Source organism: Athene noctua, chromosome 2, assembly GCF_965140245.1.
Source record: "Athene noctua chromosome 2, bAthNoc1.hap1.1, whole genome shotgun sequence".
NCBI classification, from domain to species: Eukaryota; Metazoa; Chordata; class Aves; order Strigiformes; family Strigidae; genus Athene; species Athene noctua.
The window spans coordinates 68,130,063-68,152,957 of record NC_134038.1 but is presented as its reverse complement, the minus strand read 5'-3'; the positions used below and the strand labels follow the sequence as shown (position 1 = coordinate 68,152,957).

Sequence of the window (22,895 nt, the reverse complement as noted above, 5' to 3'; positions counted from 1 at the left end):
ATATATGGGCAGTTGGTGTTGAGGGGTGAGTAGGCAGAGAATGTATGATTTCTGCTCTACTTTAAACTAAATCCCCCACCTTTTTGACAGGGACCACCTCCTTCTCTCTCTGTCTCACAGCACATCTGAAAGCACAAGAAACCCCTTTAGGGGTGTACATCACAGATTAATATATGAAATCACATATTCCCAAAGCCCAACAGTTGCATATTCCACTCATTTGATGAAGTATTGTATTTTCAGTGGCTTTGTAAAAGGTTAAATTGCTTATTTTGGCCAAAGGAGTTGGAACCCTAAAATAGTTAAGTAAGAGACCTTTTCCTTTCCCTAATTACAAGGATTACTCAAATTTTAACTTTGGTCTATATCATAAAGTCAGAAGTTTTCATTGTCAGCTTAGATCAGCTCAGGACTGAACATTGGTTTTAATCATGGAAGTAAAATGTGTTCTTTTCTATGTGTCTGTTTATAGACATCACAAGGCTTTTATGCAAATGTCAAGCTCAATATACATAGAAATGCAATAAATGGAAAATAAAAACTGAACTCTTGTGACAGCAAATGCCACACCAGCAAAATTCAGGCTGGCCTGAGATGATAGACTTCATTGCTTATCTTAGCCACTGTCAGATTTGACTTTTTGCTGTCCTCCCTTCACATCTAAACGATCACTGAATCCTGTCATAGCTTCCTTTTAAGCACTCTTCTTGCTACAACTGAATTCGTTAGTGCTCTTTTACTGACATTTTGTTGCCCCAACAGAAACAGCTTCATGTGTTCTCGTCGCCTCCTTTCTCACCCAGACCCTCTTCTTCCACGCAACATAAGTGAAAGATCTTCTCTCCTGCTCTTCTGAGCTGTAGCAATCCCCGTGTCTGCACATTTCTGCATCCTCCCCTATTCACTTCTTTCCAAGATGCTTGTTAGATTTTTCACAGCAGAAAGTGAATGCTGCAAAATAATGCCAGGGATGACCGTGCTGGGAGGGCAATTATATGGGTTGGAATTTGCCTTCAAAACATTCCTGTTTCTTCTTCCAGCTTCTTTCCTCACTCTTTATTTCTGCTGCTCATCAAGAACATATATATTCCTAGCATGCTGGGACCTGAGCATTATTTGGGGCTTCTGAATTCTTTAGTAGAACAGAAAAGCAGATTAAGCCTTCAATACACACTGGGGTTTTCATGCTATTTTCATTTTCTCTTCACTATTTTCCTGCTTTTCCCCCTCATATCCATTTTTACATTCAAATCCTCCACTGTCCTTTTGAAGAATTTGCCTTCGAGTGCTCTTCCATGCTGCCTTAATGCCTGCAGCAATCACTGTTTCTCTGTGTGTGTGGCAAACAACTGCTGGTGATAGATTTGGAGCTGTTCTGTAATTATTTATGAAAACTGTGCACTGTCCTCATTACTCAGATGTTTTCCATCTGATTTTATTTGGCTTAACACAGCAGGAGACTTTGGAAAAGCAGGCAGGAATAGAAAGGATCCCCGGCAAAGACAGTCTTCTTAAAATGGCTGTGTTCATCTGTGTTTCTCAGGGGGACTGATGCCATGGGCTTCAGCACAGCTAGCCAGGGACTCCCGGGACACCAGGCGGAATCAAGTGAAGCTACCTACGGGGAAAATTATGATCTTCTATGTTATCACTATTCAGAAAAGAGAATGGCAGGCAAAAGTGTAGTGAAATCATTAGCTGTCCTTCCTGCGGACAGCCTATGGACCAGTGCAACTGATATGAATTGTATTTCTGTGCTAAATGATAGCAGATAGTTAAATGTCAGCGCTCAATTGCTTATGTGATTGCAAGAGTACCAAGGTTTTATACATCAATAAGATTATCGTTTTTCTAGGAAAAGACTTAAATAATAGGATTTTTTCATATGAAAAGGTAACAATTCTTGAGTGTGAGATAATATGATGGTGCAATTACATTAATCTTTTTACACAGACTAAGACTAGGTGAGAGAGCATGATAGGGCTACATAGAGGTGGGCAACAAGGTTTGGTTTGTGGAATTTTTTTAAAGGCGGGAGGGAAGCAAAGGAAGGACAAAAGAGGTTTTGTCCCTTTTCTGTTTCCTCATGATAGTTCCTATGAAGGAGCTCATCACTGAAAGCATAAGAGAATAGCAAAGACTCACAGTTAAACCTGAGACTGTATTGTAATATAGACAGAATGGGTTTATTTTGTGGCATTATGAACATCTGAGAAATTTTAAAATGAAATAATCTAAAAATGGTCACATGGTCATAGTAAAGTAAAAGTGAATGTGTTGTTCATCCAGATGGTGAGAAAGCCATTTTGAAAAATCATCTTGATCAAAATCCACCAGCACAATGGGGCTCATCAGACCCTTCCAGAACAAGCAAAGATCCTATAGAAGACATCAACTCTCCAGAACAGTAAGTATACACCGTTGCATACTGGTACAGAAAGAGGCACCCCTTGCTCCCTCAGGTATGCATGTGCTGGGTACGCAAACTTTCTACTGTTTTAGCCATAAATTCTATCCTGGACACCAACTGCCTTGCTGATAAGATGTTAATTTAAATAAACTATTACATTTCATTCAACCCCGTATTTCTCTTTTATGCATTTTTATGGGAAGACCTTCACTGTAAACCCTTTCAGCCAGTTACAGCTACAGAGAGAGTCTGAATTATCAACAAAAGAAGATGTGAAGCACCAGTGGGCAGCAATGTTGTACTATGATGCCTTCCTGCCACCATGCTGGCCAAATTTAGAGGATATCAGGGGCACTAGGTCCTCAGGTGCCCCCAAAGGCAACCTACCACACTTTTTTTCTTGTCAGAGACATCTATAATGTGATGTCTAAAGTTTCTGTAGAGAGTTACAAAACAAGCTGTGCCCCACCACCAATGTATATTAAGGAGAAAAGAGGATGCACATATGTGTACGCACATGTTATGACTGTTATCAAAAGTCCAAATCCTGCCACACACCAGCCAGAGGAGTTCATGGTGTACGTAGCCATTTTGTTCTCTTTCAGTTTTAGGCTAGCTGAGAAATAAAAACAGTCTGAGAGCTATTCAACGTTGCCATAGCAGCTGGACCTCAGTTTTGGCATAGAAAACCCTTCACCAAGTAGTTTCCCTTAGAAACAATGCTGTGGCTACAAGGAGAGGAATGGCACAAAGCACTTGCTAGATTCATGGAGGAGGAGCCTCATGGTATCAGCTTTCCTCTCCAGGAACCTATACAATAAACGTACTACCCTCCACCAGCTCCGCAGGGCCTGACATGGGCCAGAGCTCAGGAAGGGCCGTGCTCGTTTGTCCCTGGATCAGCCATTTTCCCAGCCTTGTTATGTGGGCACCACTTCATCAGGAGCTGAGCTAATAGCTGTCAGACTCCTGTTTTGTACACGGGCAACCTAAAAGCTTCTTTAAAAACAGAATAAATTAAACAAATTACTAGACTGAGTCACATGTTACATCAGTGACAGCAAACCTGATTTCAGATAGCAGTTACTGCCTTGTACTACCTGGTGAAGGGAAACATGTGCATTTCTAACTCTGTCCTTGCACTCAGAAAAAAACACTACCCAAATCTGCACAGGAGCTAATACACACATGCACACGTATGCACCAAAAAAGCCTTCAGTAGCTGATATATCTGGTTATTTCAGAAAAGCAGGGCTCTTGCCGAGAAAGCTCTTGTGACTTTATGGGGTCAGCAGAGTGCTTTAATGCATAGCTATTAGAGGTTTGTCATTTTCCAGCACCATTTGTCAGAAATAATATAGTGTGAATGCAGCCTCATCAGCATATAGCCCCCTTACATTAAGAGAGATGCTAAGAAAAACACACTCAGATAATCCAGTTGTCCCAATGCAGTTTTAATATAAGAAAAAAAAAAAAAAAAGAAAAAACATTTGGTGATGACAGAACTTCCTCTCAGCTAGTGGTAACTGATGAGAAGACTGAGATTTCCTAAAGGTCTTAAAGAGCAGGTCAGTACAAAACTGAACAGTCACTGACATTTATGGAAAGCAATTAATAAAGTCCTGCTAAATCGAAACTGTCATTCAGCACTTACATAACTGTGACTGTGCCAGGTCCAAGTGTCAGTGTCTGCCCTGAGGATGCGTTGGCAGTTTGGGTACCAGAGCCACACCACCCAGGCACAGTGGACCTGCCAGAGAGGGGAAGTGTAGCCATCTTCAGGATTAAGGTTTTTTGATTCCCTCTCTTTGACAAGAGACTGCCTCTTTACAATCTTTGTACTCTTTAAGAGTATCCTTCTGCACATATGGGCTTTTTTTCAACTTGTCTGGCAGCACTTCTGGACTTCCATGGTTATTAAATATATCATTTTGGGGAAAAAAAAAAAAAAAAGAGTTAAAGACAAGCTGTGGTTTGTGCCTTCTCTTTCTCATTTCACTGCATACAATAGGGCATCTGATAGGGAGGTACTCACACAGTCTGCCGGACCTATTTCTTATTCAAGAACAGAAATCTCAAGGATGTTAGTCTAAAAAAGATTTCCTCTTTGCCACAAACCTATGAAAGGAGGATGTTAAGATAGTAATTTGCCTTCAGAAATGTTAACTTTTTAATGCCTATAGCAAAAAGAAGGATCCCAGCTTCCTGTTATTGACAGCACTCAGGAAACCTGACATCTTCCCATATGAAAGTTCTTTCAGAGTACAGAAAAGAATTTGATTTGGAGTTTTTTTTCATTTTTTCTTACCACCACTGCTGTATTTGACTAACTGAAAGTGTGATCCCTTATTCTACAGTTGTGTCCAAAGCGAAGGCACAGCAGTACATACACACTTCAGGCTCAGTAGTGCAGGAAGTTGTTTCACGTTTATTGACGGTGTGATGTTTGTATCATCTCAATCAGAATGTGAAAACATTTGTTTTATGTTTGGCTTAGGTTTAGAACCTTGCACCTAAGGAAAATCCAGTCTGTATGACTGTGAAGCAACCTTAGAACATGAATATAGATGATTCGCTATTCCGTTTTTCTCCTACTCTCTCTCTGTACATTATCCATAGGGCCATGTAAAATTTGCCATACCCGGTCAGATCGTCAGACACGAGGAGCAAAAAGTGGGTGCTGGCTGCTTTCTCTCCTGTTCACATGCTACACAGTATAAATTAACCTTTCCTATACTAGGCAAAGCAGTGCTGACAGGCTCAAGTCCTGCTCTTTGATATCCCATGGTGCTTATTAGCGTACTCCTTAGGACAATTGTGTCAACTGCTCTCCCAGGCAATGCTCAGGGCACAATCTGGTATTCTGTAACCCTCTTTGGGGGCAGCTTAGCTTCATGGATGGAAGCTGCAACCATGCCAGTCCACCTCAGGTCCAGGGAGCAGCCTGAACCAGTTTAGAATAGATATAATAGTTCATTTCCCAGTAGGCTGGGGCATTGCTCATGCAGTCAACTCTTTCCTGCTGGGCAGTCCTGCTTACTTAACTAAAGACCACATCAGTCAGCTTATCTGCACGATGGCCACACAAATACATTCAGTGGGATATCTTACTTGACCCTTAAAGACATTATTCTGTGCACTTCCATTCCTGCATGTTGTCCCATCTCATCAGTGACCTATATTTGGATAATTAGATTTTGGCACTGTTAAAATTTATACTGTCCTCATTTTAACAGCAACAATATGTAACGGTACTCCAGACCTCTGAGTAAAGGTGATGATAGATTTCTGCAGGACCCCACTAAAACATGCCATTTTGATAGACTATTTCCTATATGTGGTCATTTTTGTAATCTTTAAAGCAGCTAAGCTCTGTGTAACCCTTATAATAGAAACCACCTTGCGCTTTTTTTTTTTTTGAGCTAAAGCTCTGCTTTTAGCAGCATTTAAAAGACAGTCAAATACCCTGCTGGAGCCAAAAATTCTCATCAAAGAAAAGGTATTATTTTATTAGAGCCATATGCCTCAGCATGAGCATGCCTCTGTTATTCAGTTTCTTCACTGAAAGTTGTTCGTATTGGACTATGGTCCTACTCAAATCTACCATTAAAATAAGGTAGATTTAGAATGGTTAGTTCACTTGCTAGTACAACATTTTGCTTTATTGTAGTCTTTTAGAACTTCTCCAGCATCTCAGCAGTTACTAAAAATCAACATTAATGGGCTGAAGAATTGACTTAAACGATCCCCAAATGCTTAGTTTACACACTCCCGCAGATCTTCAGATATTTGATTGTAGCAGCGGTTGTTTCAGTCTCCCCACTTACCAATGGATCTCATCAGTGGTTTTCTATAGCAGAACCAAGATATTTTTCAAATGCTCTGCCCCTTTGTAGCATCGTGCATTCCCATGTTCACTGACATTGAAAGTCAAGCTTTTATTTTATTTTATTTATCCCTAATAAATGGTGTTTCTGTACAGAGCTGAGGATATATGCCGTATTCTAACACAGTACCCTGATGAGTGACTGCTTTGTGTGTGGCACCACCTTTCCTTTCTATCTCCTTCAGTGATTGCCTGATCGTATGATTCTAAACCCACTAATAATAACCATTCCCTCCCCAACATGCTTGACCATATATATGCTTTTACATACCTATATTGTATGGACTACTTGAAACAAATTCATAGAATCATAGAATGATTTGGGTGGGGAGGGACCTTTAAAGGTCATCCAGTCCAACCTCCTGCAGTGAGCAGGGACATCTTCAACCAGATCAGGTTTCTCAGAGCCCCCTCCAACCTGACCTTGAATGTTTCCAGTGATCTACCACCTCTCTGGGCAACCCCTTCCAGTGTTTCCCCACCCTCATCATGAAAAATTTCTTCCTTATATCTAGCCTAAATCTACCCTCTTTTAGTTTAAAACTATTACCCCTCTCCTATCACTACAGGCCCTACTTATAAGCACCCTTAAGTATTGAAGGGTCATAGTAGGTCTCCCTGGAGCCTTCTCTTCTCCAGGCTGAATCCCAACTCTCAGCCTTTCTTCATAGGAGAGATGTTCCATCCCTATGATTGTGTTTGTGGCCCTCCTCTGGACTTGCGCCTACAGGTCCATGTCTTTCCTGTGCTGAGGGCCCCAGAACTGAACACAGAACTCCAAGTGGGGGTCTCACCAGAGCAGAGCAGAGGGGCAGTCACCTCCCTTGACCTGCTGGCCATGGTTCTTTTTTTGCGGCCCAGGATATGGTTGGCCTTCTGGGCTGCAAGTGCACATTGCTGGCTCATGTCCAGCTTTTCATCCACCAGTACCCCCAAGCTCTTCTTGGCAGGGCTGCTCTCAATCACTTCATCCCCCAGCCTGTGTTGATACCAGGGGTTGCCCCAAAAGTACTGACAAATTTTGCTTAAGAAGAAAATAGCAGTTTTGCTTGGATTTTGTTACTTGTTTTGTTTCGTTTTTCCCCCTAAGAGTTTTGCCTAAAGTCTTAATTGTGTGCAGGTCTCCAGGCTACAGTCCTCTGCCCCAATTCCAGGAACCAAGTTTTCAAGTGAAAGTAAACTTTAAGTTTTGCTAAAGCAAAATTTGCCACCCACTGCAGCCACTGTTGGCATAGTCAAATAAACATGCTTTGTCCATGGTATGGCTAACACTTAAATAGGTGAAAAAAAATCCCATTCACTCGATTATGCAACTGGATTCTCTTGGAATAGCTTTAAAAAGCTCTTTAATGAGAAGTCTGTAACCGTTGAACAAAGTAGGCATTTCCATCGGTGGGAAAATAAGCGCAGGCAATTCTGTGTTTGACCCTGCAATGAGAGAGAGAATGAAAATCTGCAGTGTCAGGCTCATAAGGATTCAGCACATGGAAGCAGCAAGCCATGCCACCTCTGCACTCCTTGGGAACGAGGCATGATTTCATTGATAGCACCAGAAAGAGTTGGGCACAGTAGCAAAATAACAATGAATGGATTTTGTTTAGTCCCAGGAGTGCACTGCCAGCACTACACTGATCAACACTGTGGATTAATACTGTATCAAACTTTGAAAGGGCTTTTGCGGGGGAAAAAAATGAGAAAGATTTTCCCATCTAGGCAGACTACAACTATTTCCACCATATCTCTGTATAAACAAGCCTTAGTTTTTAGTGAAGAAACTAAAGAGGAGCAGCATTACATTTCTTTCTGTTTGAATTTGAAAGCTATACTGCTTGGTCCCCAAGCAGTGCAATGGATGTCTTGGTAGCTGCCTCTGCTTCCTAATGCAAAGCAAAAAAGAAATGAAATGTTTGAATCAGAAAGGCTGTCCAAAGGCAAGCTTTCAAACATATACTTTTTATAAAGGCCTGTCTATACATAGTCATTATATCAGATAACAGGGAAATATAAATTTAAAACTCCATTGTACTGATAACAATGCTTTGTATGGGCATTTTTCTTCTGCAATCAAAAAGCCAGTCTACAGCTCTGTCACTTTGACACCTGTCTTCTCTTTAAAAAGTCCCTCTGTGTTTCAGAAGTGAACGTCTCCAAATGCAGAAGCAATCCTGGTATGATAACATCTTAATCACTGAGAACTTCAACTGGATTTTGATTTTGTGTATGGTGCAGTATATCGACAGCATGAGGGTAGCAGAGCCCATGTCCCATGGCACCGTCCACTCCACAGAGAAGGGTTAGTTGGGCTATCTGTGAGCAGAGTTTAGTGTCCCTTTGGAACAAACAAACACACAAACCAAAACAAAGCCTCGCGAGTTATGATTATGTCAGTCTGCTTGGAAAATTGGATACAGGAAGCTGGGTTGCTAAATAGTGAATTTTGATGTAGGTGGTAGGTTAGACGGCTTTTAGTGTGTCTATCTTCAGTCCCACAGCACTGACTGTGGGAACTCAACAGCATTCAGCACCTGAAAAGCACAGACCTAAACTGCAAAGAGGAACTACTTGGAAAAGCATCAGTCCAAATTGCATCCCTCCCTCCATCCACTGGTGTTCACCTTACCTGGAGTTGCAAAAATAACGTTCTTAATTCCAACAACCTTGTGCTAAGTGATGCATGGCTTAAAACTCGGGCTGTGACCTCGTGCATGTCTATGTATTTAGTTGGGGCTCTGCATGCAATAGATCACTTTGCAAGGGGCAGGGGGTTGCTAAGCCATATGCCGTCATTGCACACTTAACTTTTTCCCGATATCAGCAGTCTAACAATTACTCTGAAAGTGCCTGGGAGTTTCAGAAGGTTGTGGGATGCTGAGAAAACACCCTTAGATTCCATTGTCATATCTAGCCTGTCAGAAAAATTCCCCAAGGGGAAATAACACCATGGTGGCATAGCTCAAGAGCAGCAAGTGTAATGCTCTTGGCCTTAACCCTTTCTATCACAGTGGGAGGCAGAGAAAATATCCTTGCAGCAACCTGCAAACCTATCAGGCATGTAAGGTATTACATTTTCCTCTTGGCTAACTCTCCTCTCTCTCTGTGTCTCTCACAGCATACAGCGTCGGCTGTCATTGCAGCTGCCCATTCTTCACCATGCCTACTTGCCATCCATAGGAGGAGTTGACGCTAGCTGTGCCAGTCCGTGCGTAAGCCCCAGTGCCAGTCCTCGGCACAGACACGTGCCACCCTCCTTCCGAGTAATGGTTTCAGGGCTGTAGGAAAGGGAGGTCAGTGCTTCCTGAACTGCTTTTAAGTACTCAATGACTAGACTAAACATCTGACCTGGAACTCTGCTACAAGCATATAACATTGGCTCTTACCGCAGAGGAACTACCGCTGAGGCCATCATCACAGGAGTGCCCGTGTAACTCGTGTGGGAAGGCAAAGGAGAAGGACACAAGGAATTTGATCTGTAGCCTTATTCATGGAGTTTTTATTTCTTCACGTAGAAGTCACTGAAAAACGTTTCTTCCCAAATTTCAACTAGCAACAAGGAGGTTGGGAAATACAGATCTTGCAAAAAAGACGGAAAACAAACAAACAAACAAACAAACCACTCAAATGTCACTGAGCTTTATGTGGCTGCTGAGAACATGCAATTCTATGCTGTATCCATGTAAGGAAAATACAATGGTTGAGCTATACCATATTTATTGAAATAGATACACTCATTTTTCCAAGAATTGTGTTAAATTGCTGGAAACATTCTGCACTGGTTAGTCTTGCTTGTTTTCATTTCAGGAATGATGTTCAATAGGAAAGGAGGGTTATGAGAAATGATTCCTCGGGTGTCATTAAGACTGCGGTGCTATGAGCAGGGTCACCTCTGACTTGCAGCTGTACGTGAGGCTGAAGGTGCAGCTCCAAGCTGTCACCAGCTGGAGAGCTGCTGGTTGAAGAGGAGCACTTCAACCCTTCTCCAGGGATGATGGTAGTGACTGCTGACCATCTGCAGCTTTATTCTAGCAAAGTTTCTGCACCTATTTTAGAATAAACACCACCAACCATAATGTACTAAACCGTCAGGAAAAGTCCTAGGGCTGATAACTCAAGAAGCTGAGGACAAATGGGTAGTAAAGTCTTAATGTCACGGGACGGATTGTTTTTCATAGTTTGTTTGAATTATGTCACACATAATTAAAATAAAATTAATTTAGTGGACTTGGGGGGAGGGCTTAGGGCACAGCACTTTGCTGCTGCAGGCAAAGCCTGCAGAGCACATAGATGTGAATATACACTATGTTTGCTTTGTACCTGCGTGTGTGACAGTTGTACTGGATAATAGAGAGGACAAATCAAATTTACCAATAGAATACTTTATCTGAATCCTAAAAGGACTGTGAAAAAAACAGCGGTTTTTATACTTTAGCTCCATCCCCTGAACCGAAGTAATTAGGAGGAACGATAGTGGCATAACATCTGGACCAGCTCTGGAGCCAAACTCTCAGGCACAGGTGAGACACACATGCAGCTTCTTTTTCCAAGGGACTGGAAATGTGCATCTCACTTCTAGGGCTGTTTATTAAGAGTAGGGGAAAAAAAAACACATGAAGCACCCACTGGGCTCTCAGTTTTCTTTGACCAACGCCTGTGCACCTCAGACCAAACCTTTGGAATGACGTTTCTACAAAGGTTTATAAATCAGCAATGACTGAAGCACAGCTGAAGAGGTTCATTAGCTGAGGGACTTGACCACAGCTTTGATGAGCTAGCATAAATCTCCATTAAAAATAAAACACACCTCATAGTGGCCAAAACCAACATGAATATGTATCTGAATCTTACAATCAGGAGCATCACAAAATATTTCACTTGGCACATACAGTAAGAGAGGTTATGGAAATATCTGTAGCTTTTAGAACAAAAACATGTAAGTATAAACACAGATAAAATAGAATTCATTACTCTGTTTAAGCACTAAACACTGACGTTGTCACTCAATGTGTGTTGACAGTATTCTCTTGCTTTATTAATATCATCAGGGCCTGGTTTATTTTAAAAGGAATGTTAATTTTTAAAAAGAGAAAATTACAATATTGTATATAATGTATACACAAAGATCTCTGTAGAAATATTATTCCAACTTAGCAGGAAAAAAAAAATCAGAAGTATCGGACCATTGGAGGTGAGTGTGTGTGTGTGTCTGTAACTTCGTGAATACTGACTGTGTGACGTTTATTAGGTTTAAACCATGCAGTACATTCTTTGTCTCAATGATACTGTAGTTTCTCCCATAACATTTTTTTTACTTTACTGCAGATAACAAGACCAACCAAGTGAATATAGCTATTTAATGTTTCTGTTCTTTTATACTGCAGCAAAAATGTACTGTAAATTTATGAAGAGGCTGTGCCCCAATGGCATTTTCCAATGATGTTAGTGCACAAATGCTTTAAACTAGACTGGAACTGCCAGAATAAAATGTAAATGAAGAATTTCTTGTATAACCTTATACTGCATGAGATCAATTTTTAATAAATTGTTGCAAATCTGTTTTTATGAATAAAATATAAAACCTAGCTTTTGGACTCAGTGCCCTCTTCCCCCACAGCAAATTTTAATGTGTATGTGCATGTGTGTATATATATATAAACATATGTATATATAAAAGCCTCCCTGGAGAAGAAAGAATCCTATTACACCACCACATTGTTATAAAAAGTCAAAATATTCTAGGTAAAGGGTTCACATCTAGAGAAAACAGATAGATGAGCTTCTGCCCTGAAATACAATTACTGCGGTACTCTTGAATGAAGTCTAAGCCCTTTTTCAAATGGGAAAATAATTAAACATATACTGAACGTTTACATCAAAACCATACTTCATACATGCGCTATTCTCTCTTGCACCACAATGAGTATAAATTCAAAAGAAAAAGAAATATTTTATTATTTCACATAGATTATTGACGTTGAGCCAATCCTCTAGCTCTACAGTAAAATTCCTGGTTCAGCAAATGAGAAGTTTCTGGGAATGATCAAGGATTGTTTCGTGAAAGCAAACACTAAATCTCTCCATCCAGTTTCACGCATGTGGTGGGTTTTCTGTCCTAAACTAGTTTCTTCGGCACAGCAGAGCAGGAGGGGGATGGGAATGTAGTGCAACAAGACAGCTAGAGGAAAGAGCATTTTCAGTTGTTCGCTTTTCAACGGGAGCATCCTCACACCAGCACAAAATGACATAAAGCCCAAAATGAGGGAATTCAGAGCCACCACAAATGTGTTTTCTGTAGATTTCTGATGCAGCTTAGGAGTCCCACCGAACACATGCAAAAGAGAAAATACCAGCGAGGAGTGAACAGCATGGATTGTGGATCTCAATGCAGAATACCAGATGGCAGGAGAAACTCAAACAGATACATCAAAGCTCATTCAAGAAAGAAAAAAAAAAAAAAAAAAAAAAAAAGTCTAGAACACTTTATTTTGAAGCCTATATTCAACCAGAAATTGTGGGGGAATGCAAACAACTTGGAGTTGCTCAAGAATAATAGGAAACCAGAACAAAGTAAACCATTGCTTTAAGAGGTGAAGAGAAAAATAAGAGGGGGATGTCAGGGGAGCAAGTTTACTTGAATTGTTGAGTTTCCACAGTCACAGCCAGTACACTTCCTATAAAATCGTAAAACTACTACTGAATTCATGGAAGGTTGCTAATGTTGTAGCACTTCTTTCAAATATAATTAATAAAATCAAGGATGGTAGGTGAGGAGCAAGAGATGCACTTTTACAATTTTCCCTTTCTTTTAAAAGATATAGCACCTTTTCTTAAAGGTTTATAATCAAATCTTTTCTGGTCTTTTCAGAACTCATTTGTTCGTTACAAATCCCTGTACGATGTGCCTGTTCTCCCCACAACTGGATTAGTGATTCTGTCCCTTTGTGCTCAGGCTTGCTTAGTTACTGGACAGCAGCCCAGTAAGACCTGTCCCAGCACTTCCACAGCACCCTATGGATGCCAGCAGGTCCTTACTGTGTGCTCATACCACAGCCCAAGGGACAGGCCAGTCTGCCCATTCAGCAAACTGACCCTCCCTGTTGCTGACTTGTTTAATAGGGATTTTCTTCTCACTGAGAAGACTGACAGGTTTATTACAGTGGCTTAAACATCATGATTTTTATCTTAGTTCGGTCCTCCGTTACTGACAGCCTTTTCCATCTCTTGAGATGGTGAATAGTACTTATGGCCATTACTTTAATATGCATGAATACTATTCACGAGTGCACTTTCAAGAGCCCTCTGCCTCTTGAACCGATCAGGATTCTACCAGTGAACTACTGTGCTTATCACTACTAACTAAATGACATTGCAGAGGAGCAGTAGAGAGAGGGTCTCGGGCTGTACTGGAAGAGGTGGGGAGGAGCCTGTGTTGGGCTGGCAAGGGCAACCCTGGGGGGCAGTACCACCGCGTCAGTGCTGTCACAGACTCTCTTACCTGCAGATATTCTGAGCCACCAGCTTTGCAAACTGCAACTGGTTTAAAGCCCCTCCCCTGGTGATGATTTGCTGAAGTGGGTCAAATGAAAGGAAAGAGTGAAGGGCAGGCAGGAGGAGAAAGGAGGGAGAGGCATCTCCAATCATTGTGCATGTCCTTCACAACCCCCCAAGAACGTGGCTGCTGCTGATGCCATCAGAGCCAATCATTACACAAGCATTTAAACAAATTACTGAACTTTAGAGGCTAAATTCAGTATAGGTCAAATAGATCTGAGGACAGGAGCAGGAGGTGGGAGTGCCAGCTGTAGGTACTAGCAGCAAGCAGCCTCTGGGCTGGCTCACTAGCAGAAGCATAGCAGAAAGGAGCTCAGATGCCCTTGAGTGTCAGGAGAAAGAACAGACAATTTTATGAGTCGGTAAACACATGCTTTGACTAGAATAGATGATTTTTATCTCCTGACAAGAGGTTATGCAGCAGGAGCCCTGTACCCACACACACTGGGTGCAACTTAAGCCAAGGAAAGTATCAACTACATTTACAACCTACAGCTGTAACCACTTCAGGGACCACATCACCCACCTACCCACTACTGCAGGCAGCAGTGTGGGATGCCTGCTTGAGCAGGGGAACTGCCACTGGTAGCAAACCACCCCACAGACATGAAGTCATCCATTCTGGCAAGTCAGTTTGACTGGAAAATAGTGTGTGTGATGCAGAGAGCGCTGGCAGGACACTGAGCAAGCACAAGCAGCCCAGCATTAATGGTCTGGAAAACACCATGAGAGCCAAGTCAGAGATGTCCATGATACCTTCTGCTTTGGGAATTTGTCAAGCGTCTGAAAGCAAAACCCATTCGAAGGACATACACACACAAGCCATCCCCAGCTTGGAACTAATTCTCCGTGGCCCTGGCCTACTCTGCCACACAGTGCAAAATCTTGAGCCTGTGCAGCTGAACATCCCCTGTTTGTCCAGGTCTAAGGAAAAAGCAGCATGAAGCAGAAATGAAAAACTGGAAAAGTGCCATCAGGAAATACATGCATGGCTTTGTACTCATAAACTGCTTTGCTGCACTTTCACCAAAGTAGCTCTTACTCTGCCCCGTCTAAGGGTACTCCAGTATTTCCAAACACCAGGAACACCTCCCAGCAGACAGAGGGACAGAGACATCTGCTCTATGGGAGGGAGGAACCTCACATCCTCACCAAATGAGCTAGGTGACATAATAATTTGTCCACATTATTAAGTAGGCTATCAACTGGTAATACAAGCCAGCACAAGCCTTGTAAGAAGAAAGTGTGCCTCTCCAGCATATGAACATCTCTCTTTGGGAAACCTTGTGTTTCTATTACTTCCAACGCACCTGTACAACACAGCACCAGCATAGCTTTTGCTATCCTAGAGAACAAAACTGTTCCTTCCACCTGAGAAACCTTTCACTTTAACCTCTACTACAGGTGTGTCTGAAGAAGAGTGCCACAGACAAAAAAGCGGAGAAGAATGTCATCTCTTGAGAAGTTCAGGAGATAAATATGAGGGAGGCAGCAGTGCTAAGACCATGTCTGAGGGTGCTCTGAGGGGCACCTGCAGATGTAGGTGCCACTAAAAGACCTGCTGAGAAAAGCAAATTGTTGAACATAGAGCAGCTTCTCCTCAAGAAAGATAAAAGGAAACAAAGTCTTAGTTGCTCATCTTAAAGGAAGTCACATTTCCAAAAACATTGACTCTCCCCATGGTGAATGGTGGGTGGAGGCACACTAATAAGAGCAGGGAGGTCAAGGACAGTAACTTCACACTAGGACTGCAGAGGGAGGGTGGTGAGATAAAGGTTAAAGGCTTTAGGTTAACATTCCACAAGCTCCACAACTCATCCTGGCTCTCAACACTAGAAAGAAATCCTCTTCGGTTTGCCTTGGCTCATACTCTGGTCACTGTAAGACACTATTTGAGCCAAGTAACAGAGATAATGGGAGAAAAGGGGAAAAAATATTGAAACAACCAGCACGCACATACAAGAAGATGGTTTGAGAGTCATAAAGATGCAAATGAACAAGGGACTCAGCTGCAATCGCTCCCGAGGAAGACACATCAATGTCAGCATCAGATACAAAGCACCCCTAGCAAAAGATAGTCACTGTCATCCCACAAAGATAGCTGTACAAATGAAGTTGTTAAAATTGTCAGAACTGAAGCCAACACTATCACTAACTGCCTCGGTGTTGCTAGTAACTAAAACGGGAGCAACTGTCCTCCAAATTTTGACCTCAGCTTCTACTAGGCTCAAAGTTTTAAATTCAGTTCAATACTTCAATGACCTAGACTCTTTCCAAGCTTTCATTATTACCGGAGGGCTGCAGGACCGTGAAGTTTGCAAAATACTAATCCTTATGAAAATTTTACAGAAACTGGTTCTTACACACACACAGAAGCATGTTTCTTAACTGGGCTGCCTTAGTCAGGGTGTGGAGAGAGGGCATATTTCACTATTCACCCTACATATACAAATTTTACTGTTTTCAGAGGCATCTACAGAATTTCCCTTTGAGACTATAGCCTCTCCAATTTCAGGATGAAAGTACAGCTGAAAATCTGTCATACTGCTGTTGTACTAAGGAATAGTTCTCTACTAAGCACCCCTGTTTTTTTAGGACCTTTCAGTCTTTTCCCTCCCCCTTCCCCCCAGTTAATATTCTGTATTTACTGTTTTGTTTTAGTTTTAAAACCCAAGAATTTATTTACCTAAGAATTAACTGACATTTGAACTTAAATAAGCAATTTATGATGAGAGTGAAGCTCAGCAAAGCAGAAAAAATGCATGAGTTGTTCCAGTGTAATCCATGTAAACAAATAAGAACAGTAATTGCTACAGTTCAAAACTTTCAGAGGCATTTCACTGGGACAAATGAAAATAATTTCAAAATAAAATCAAGTAAATGTATCCCACGTTTATCTGATCATTGAGTTAGATGACAAAATCAGTTCTCCGTTATCCTTGAGCAGCTGATTCAGATTGCCAGAACCTGGGACTCAAACCTGAATGCTCCACCCACTGGGGCCTGTTTGCTCACTGCTTATTAAAACTGCCCTCATCTCTGCAAAACCTGGCTTGTAAACTTTTGAAGGTGAATGAATTAACTGTGAAATTCAGACTAGCACACGTGAATTCTCCACAGACATGTTCTTGCTCTGTGTTAGCCTGCCACTCCTCCCATCCCATTATCTTCCTTACAATACTGCCATCTGATATAAAACTATTCCTATTAGGCACAAGCAACATTGTAATGAGGGTGGAAAGACATATAAAGACATTCATTTAATTGGTCTGTGGCACTGCATTTCAGTATTAGGATGTATTCAGTATTAGGCGAACTGCTGAATCCAAAGGCATCTCCCCCCCATTGAGCACTAGGTTATTTGCTTTATCACAGGATGGGAACAGTGGCAGCAGACATCCATCAGTTCCCCTCAACAGAAGTTTTCTTTGTGTTTTATTCTAACTTGATCCCAGGGCAGCAAGACTCACTACTCCTCTCTGCTTCCAGACTCTAACAAACTCTCCTGGCTGAGTCTTTTTAAATATACCTAGGTGAAACCTCTCCTTCACCCTCCTACACCTGCTGGACTCTGCTACTGCACCCTGTGTGCTCAGGGGTAGGCAGAGCAGCTGGGACGCTCAGCAGCTGGACAGACCCTCTCCAAACAACATTTCCCTGCAATACAACATGCAGAAAGGCTGTACTGTTGCATGTCTCTCCTTTTTTTTTTTTTCAGCTTCTCTACCAGCTTAAGTCCACATGCCACTTCCATTGTTCTTTGTGTAGTTGTTACCGATGCTGGAACACCTGAAGTTCAAATCCTTCTGAAAAGGCTGTCAGTCCTTACTTGAGATATCATTAGTAGCAAACGCTCACTTCAAGAGTCCCAAATGTGACAAAAATAGTTTCAAGAACTAAAAAGTGCCTATTTTAATATAGCCTCCTTTTAAATAAGCTCTCTATTTTTTTCCCAGTGTACGTCAGCAGTCATCAACCACTCGTTGTCTTCTACAAAGAAAAAGTGCGCACCCAGCTCAGTTTCAGACCTCACAGGCATGCTTGCATTATTTTTTCATGCTCCTTATTTTCTGCCTTTTTTTTTTATGGCCATGTTGCTGATTTATTGTTTGTTTGTTTTCAAGCAAGACAGAAACAAACTGAACTTTTCCATATGGAGAACACCAACCACAGAGCACTCACGTCTGTGCAGTACAAATGCTCAAGTATAAACTGCTTCTCCTCATCCAGCATGCAGAGTGCGTATCCCAGGCTGTGCGAGTAGAAGCTTAGAGCTTCAGACAGATAAAAGATAATAAAATGAGCTTGGGCCTCATTAACTTACGCTGTTGATGTGAATATTAACATAGATTAAAATCCAAGCTCCAAAAAGAAAACGCATTCCCAGCCCTCGTCACAGGCAAACTGCAAGCAATAATAAATTCCTTGAATTAATTTAGTTCATCGCATTCTAAAGCTACAGTAAGACACTCTACATAAAGGCCTTCTCCACATGGTTTTGAATGTTTTGTAGCCAAATGCAATTTCAAGAATTAAATCTCTGGTTATGCACTTTGCTTATGGCTTTGATGAATACCCTGCTGCTCTGGCTGCATATACAGAAAGAGTCTAGGAAGGCACTTTTCTTTCTTTCAGGACCTAGTTCAGCTTGGTATGCATAAAAACATTTATGAACATATCAGAATTTAGACAACCTTGCTCAAATTAATTTAATGGGGTATATTCAAAATGATGAAAAGATGTTTCTCATTAATTTCTCTCTCTTTTGCAATAATGCTTTCGTTTTACTGGTATTCAGTTCTTTTACTCTGTTCTAAATAGATGTTATATTACCTTCATTATAATTACATTACTAGCACTACACTAGTGATGCAAATAAGGACTATTCAACTTATTTTTCTCCTTTTCTATTCCTATAGGGGAACAGTGTTTACAGTATACTGTTTGCACTTATGCAAGAAAAACTGAGGTGGAGTGAAGAAAGGAAGGTTTGGGTTTCTTTTACTTACCCTACAAGTTCCATGTTTATCACTCAAAGATGTGTTTTACACCACAGCAATGGGAAAGATATTTAAGGAGATCATTAGTTCCTCCAAAAGTCCATTCCAGTCTTGAACTGGCCCTTTGGAAAGCATCACCCTCTCCCTGAGGTAGGAAGTTCATTACATTAAGCAGTCATCAGCAATCCTTATGCCAAAGCTTTAAGCCGTCTTTTAGCTTTGTTAATCCCGGTCACCAGCTTATTATTTAAAAAGTACTTTCCTCAGACTCCTCTGCCTCACTTGACTCCCATCATGAGATTCCTCCGCTACACCACGTTGGGACTGCTCTCTTCATTCTTGACATTGCTGGCGTGGTGAGATGTTGAAATTGGTTTTATCCTCAGACTCCCCATGCTGAATGGACAGACACCCTTGGCTAGGGGTATTTTATTCATTATGGAACTAAGCTGCACCATGTAAACTGTTTTCGTCTAAGACAGGTGTCTGTTGCTGCAGCTGTGACAGGGAAATTTCCTATCGGTAGCTTGTATGTCCCAGTAAGATAGCATTATCCACAAGAAGGGTGGAGTAACCTATCATATGCTTTTCAAGGATGCACCTACTTAATTGACAAAGATTTATTTGGATGTTTGTGATACATCAGTCAACACACTGCTTTGTGCACTGTGGTTTTCTTTACATTTAATACACAGATCACTGGCTTAGCATACAATGGATGTCTCTTGCTGATGACAGTCCTCTATCATGTATACCTTCTTTCTGGCACTGTTCCCAATGCAGTCGCTGTGGGCAGAGCTGTACTTCCCCGAAGACAGACCTTTCTGCATAAAAACATCCCACAATCTGCTAACTTGCTTTTGCACCTGTCAGGCAGTCATTTAGCTACCCATAAATTACATTATTCCTTCTTGCCCTACCTAGCATCCTCCTCGTTTTTTTTCCAGTCCTGTTTGTGAGAGCTTTTGGCTTCAAACCCCAAGAAGTTTCCTTTACATTTCTGACTATTCACTTTCAGCTCTTTGGGTTTCTTTGGTGGCCAAAAATGCTCCTCACAACTGTCAAGCTCATCTGACTGCCTAATAGTTTGCTAGAATACTGACTGAGCCCTTCTTTTACAGGTGAATTGCCATGAATTCCAAAAACAAAGCCTCTGTCAAAGATATAAACCAGATCAATGTTGCTATTGCAGTGGCAGGCTAAGTTACCTGCATTTACTGAGTGATGACTGCTATCAGGATTTACCGAATTGTGTTTTGGGCAGCTCTGAGCTGTTTGGCTATGGCTGTAGAATCACTATAGGGTTAGGAACAACCACTTAACTTTTCTTTAGCCTGAAGGTGACTGCAATGGTTTAATGGTATACAGTAAAAGTCTAAGAAAACACAGTGACCGTTTTGTAACCAGCTTGCCAACAAGAAATAGTGGCCAAACATACTGTTTAGGAAGACACAAGGATAAACCCCCTAAGCCAACCCAGGATGGGAGGAAGGGAGCCCACTTCCACCACTGAACTCCTCCTGGTGAAGAATTTAGGTGACCAGCAGCTTGCCATGAACCCCTTCTTCTAAAGGAAATCTGGCACTGTTGACCTTTAGGGCCCAGAAGATCACAGGAAAGCTGTGCACAAAAGCCCACAAAAATTTCATGGGGTCTAATGCAACAAAGAAAAAGTAAAATTTCTTTCATCTCAAGTCATTCAAGCACCTGAAAAAAACATGTGCCTGCTGCTCTTCTCCCATCCCCCAGCATTAGCACCAAGAGAGCGAGAGAGGAGGGACTTCACTAGCTCATGTGAGATGCAAGGTATTTTCTGTACAAACAAGTCTATATCCTCAGAGTTACATAAACTGAATGATTCAGTGCTCCCTGAAATTGTCATAAAAAAGGCTGACAACAACTAGAAGTACTTTCCCGCTTCTGCCTCAGCACTCACCATTATTTCTAGTATTTATGCTGCTGTAAATTCATCTCAGGTTTACTCTACTGAAACAAGTTCATCTTGTCTATGAGGGAGAGCAGACCGATGCCTTATTATGATCATTTTTTAATCAACACTCTAAACACGGGCAAGTATCCAGAAACCAAAATTAAAAGAAGATAACTAGGGAATACATGAAGAAGGAAGAAGAATGCTTTCCCCCTTCTTTCTCCTTGGGAGAAAATGTTTTTACACTAGTTTTTTATATCAACCTGAGCAACATCTCAAAAGCAGTAAACAAACAAACAAAAAAAACTAAAAAAAAAAAAAAAAAAAAAACAAAGAAAAAACCAAAAACCAAACCACTACAAAAAAAAGAAGTAACAGTGAGGTTTCCACCACTTGCTTACCCCTCCTCCCCAAGTTGTTATGCTGGTCAAACTAGCGACTTAGGCAGAAAATATTACTTGCAGAGGGAAAAGACGATTCAATATTGAACCATGGTTATTTCATATGGTTTCCCAGATGGAAAACCATAAAACAGGGTGAGGGATTACTGCAAAACAAAACAGAGTCTGGAGAAGGGGGAAAACATATGTATGGATGCATATATTAAAAGCAGTTTTAGAAAATCAGTTAGTCTTCCAGAAAATGATAAGGAAATATAGAATAAGTTTCCACATTTTTCCAACCAAAGCTTTACATCAGAAACAGTTGTCTGTACATATTAGCAAGTTGTGTACGTACAAGGACACTGATTTTATATTTCAGAATTAAACCTCCTTGCTGCCAAGTTCAGAACATTAAAGTCCTATGTGCAGAGTTAATATAAGCCATATTAATGAGCTGATAAAAAATATTACATAAATATTATTTTGATTTATCATGTAAGGAATTTTTGACAGGATGTTCTGGGCTCATCATTTTTTATAAGTCGTTGCTATTTTTGTAAAGCAAAAATGTGGGGTGAAAAACACCAGCAAGTAGCTATAATTTCCTGTATTGCTACAATGCAGCATGCTAAGATTTATAGCTAACTTTGTCGATAGCTTTCATTGTCCTCCCTTTATACATTTTCCTTACTCTGTTGTCGTCGTTTTTTTAATCATTAACTTCAAATTGACATCCTTGGGCCAATTCATTTTTAATTTAGGAGTGTAAACAAAAATAGCTTCATGAGTCAAGAATTAAACAAATGAGAAACAAGCATATAGCGAAACCCAAGCCCTTTTAGCTGCTCTTTGAATGTACTATGATTTATAACAGTGAGGTTATGTGGTGAAGATTAGAGTACAAAGCTTACTAAATAATAAATGCAGTGTTTCCATGTAATTTTGCTGGCAATAACCCTGAGTAATTTTAATTAGCTTCACCTCCTCTTAACTGCAAGGACGGCTGTGGATGTGCAGCTTTCCTACAAAAGTAGAGATCTGCAAGTTCTCTTATCTAGATTTAAATTTTTGCTATCAAAACTCAGTTTTGCAACTGATTTACCAGAAGAGAGTCTGGATTTGTGCCATTTCTGTTAGATTATGCAATTAAAGAATCATCCCCACAATAACCCAGTGAGGGAAACAGAGCACCCTGACATCATGACTGCCCAGACACCATTGGAGAGCAGTCAGATCAGCAAAGGTCCATCTCCACCAACACAAAGAAGCAAAGAGGGGTAATGACAGGTAGCTAAACCCCAATATCCTAATCAGAGAGGAGCACTCTGACCTGGCTACTCCCAGGCCCATCACAGGAGAATGGATGCTCAGCCCACTGTCCTAGTGGGAAACCCATTATCAAAATGAGTTTTGGTGGAAGAGGGTCTCTGGATCATCTTACAGACTAAGGGGGGGTTTACTGCCTTAAGGGGTGTAGGATTTATTGTGAAATGCAAGGGAAAAGCACTTGGGGATTTTGCAAGACTTACAAATTGTTTAGAGGAAGGACCAGAGGCAGGGACAGTGAAGGATCAAGGTGTTTTGGGATGAATAAGCATGGAAAAAAAGACAAGAAAGGGGATAAAAATGCCTGATTGTGTGTAAACAGGTTATCGGTTAGTACACTTCTCTGGCCATACCCCGTGCCTGATTGCTGCAGCCTGTCATATCTACTCGTTAAACTCCATTTCTAACTATTTTC

The 22,895-nt window shown here is 41.1% G+C and overlaps 1 protein-coding gene across 4 annotated transcripts in view; it reads left to right on the top strand.

Moving 5' to 3' along the window:
• GABBR2 (gamma-aminobutyric acid type B receptor subunit 2) overlaps positions 1–11,861 on the top strand; it is a 483,193-nt gene extending 471,332 nt beyond the window's left edge. For all 4 annotated transcript variants that reach the window (XM_074899378.1, XM_074899381.1, XM_074899379.1 and 1 more), the window contains 2 exons: positions 2,290–2,407; positions 9,406–11,861. In XM_074899378.1, the coding sequence (XP_074755479.1) occupies positions 2,290–2,407; positions 9,406–9,571 (284 nt within the window). In that variant the 3' untranslated portion in view covers positions 9,572–11,861. The remainder of the gene's footprint in view (positions 1–2,289; positions 2,408–9,405) is intronic.
• Positions 11,862–22,895: the final 11,034 nt, after the last annotated feature.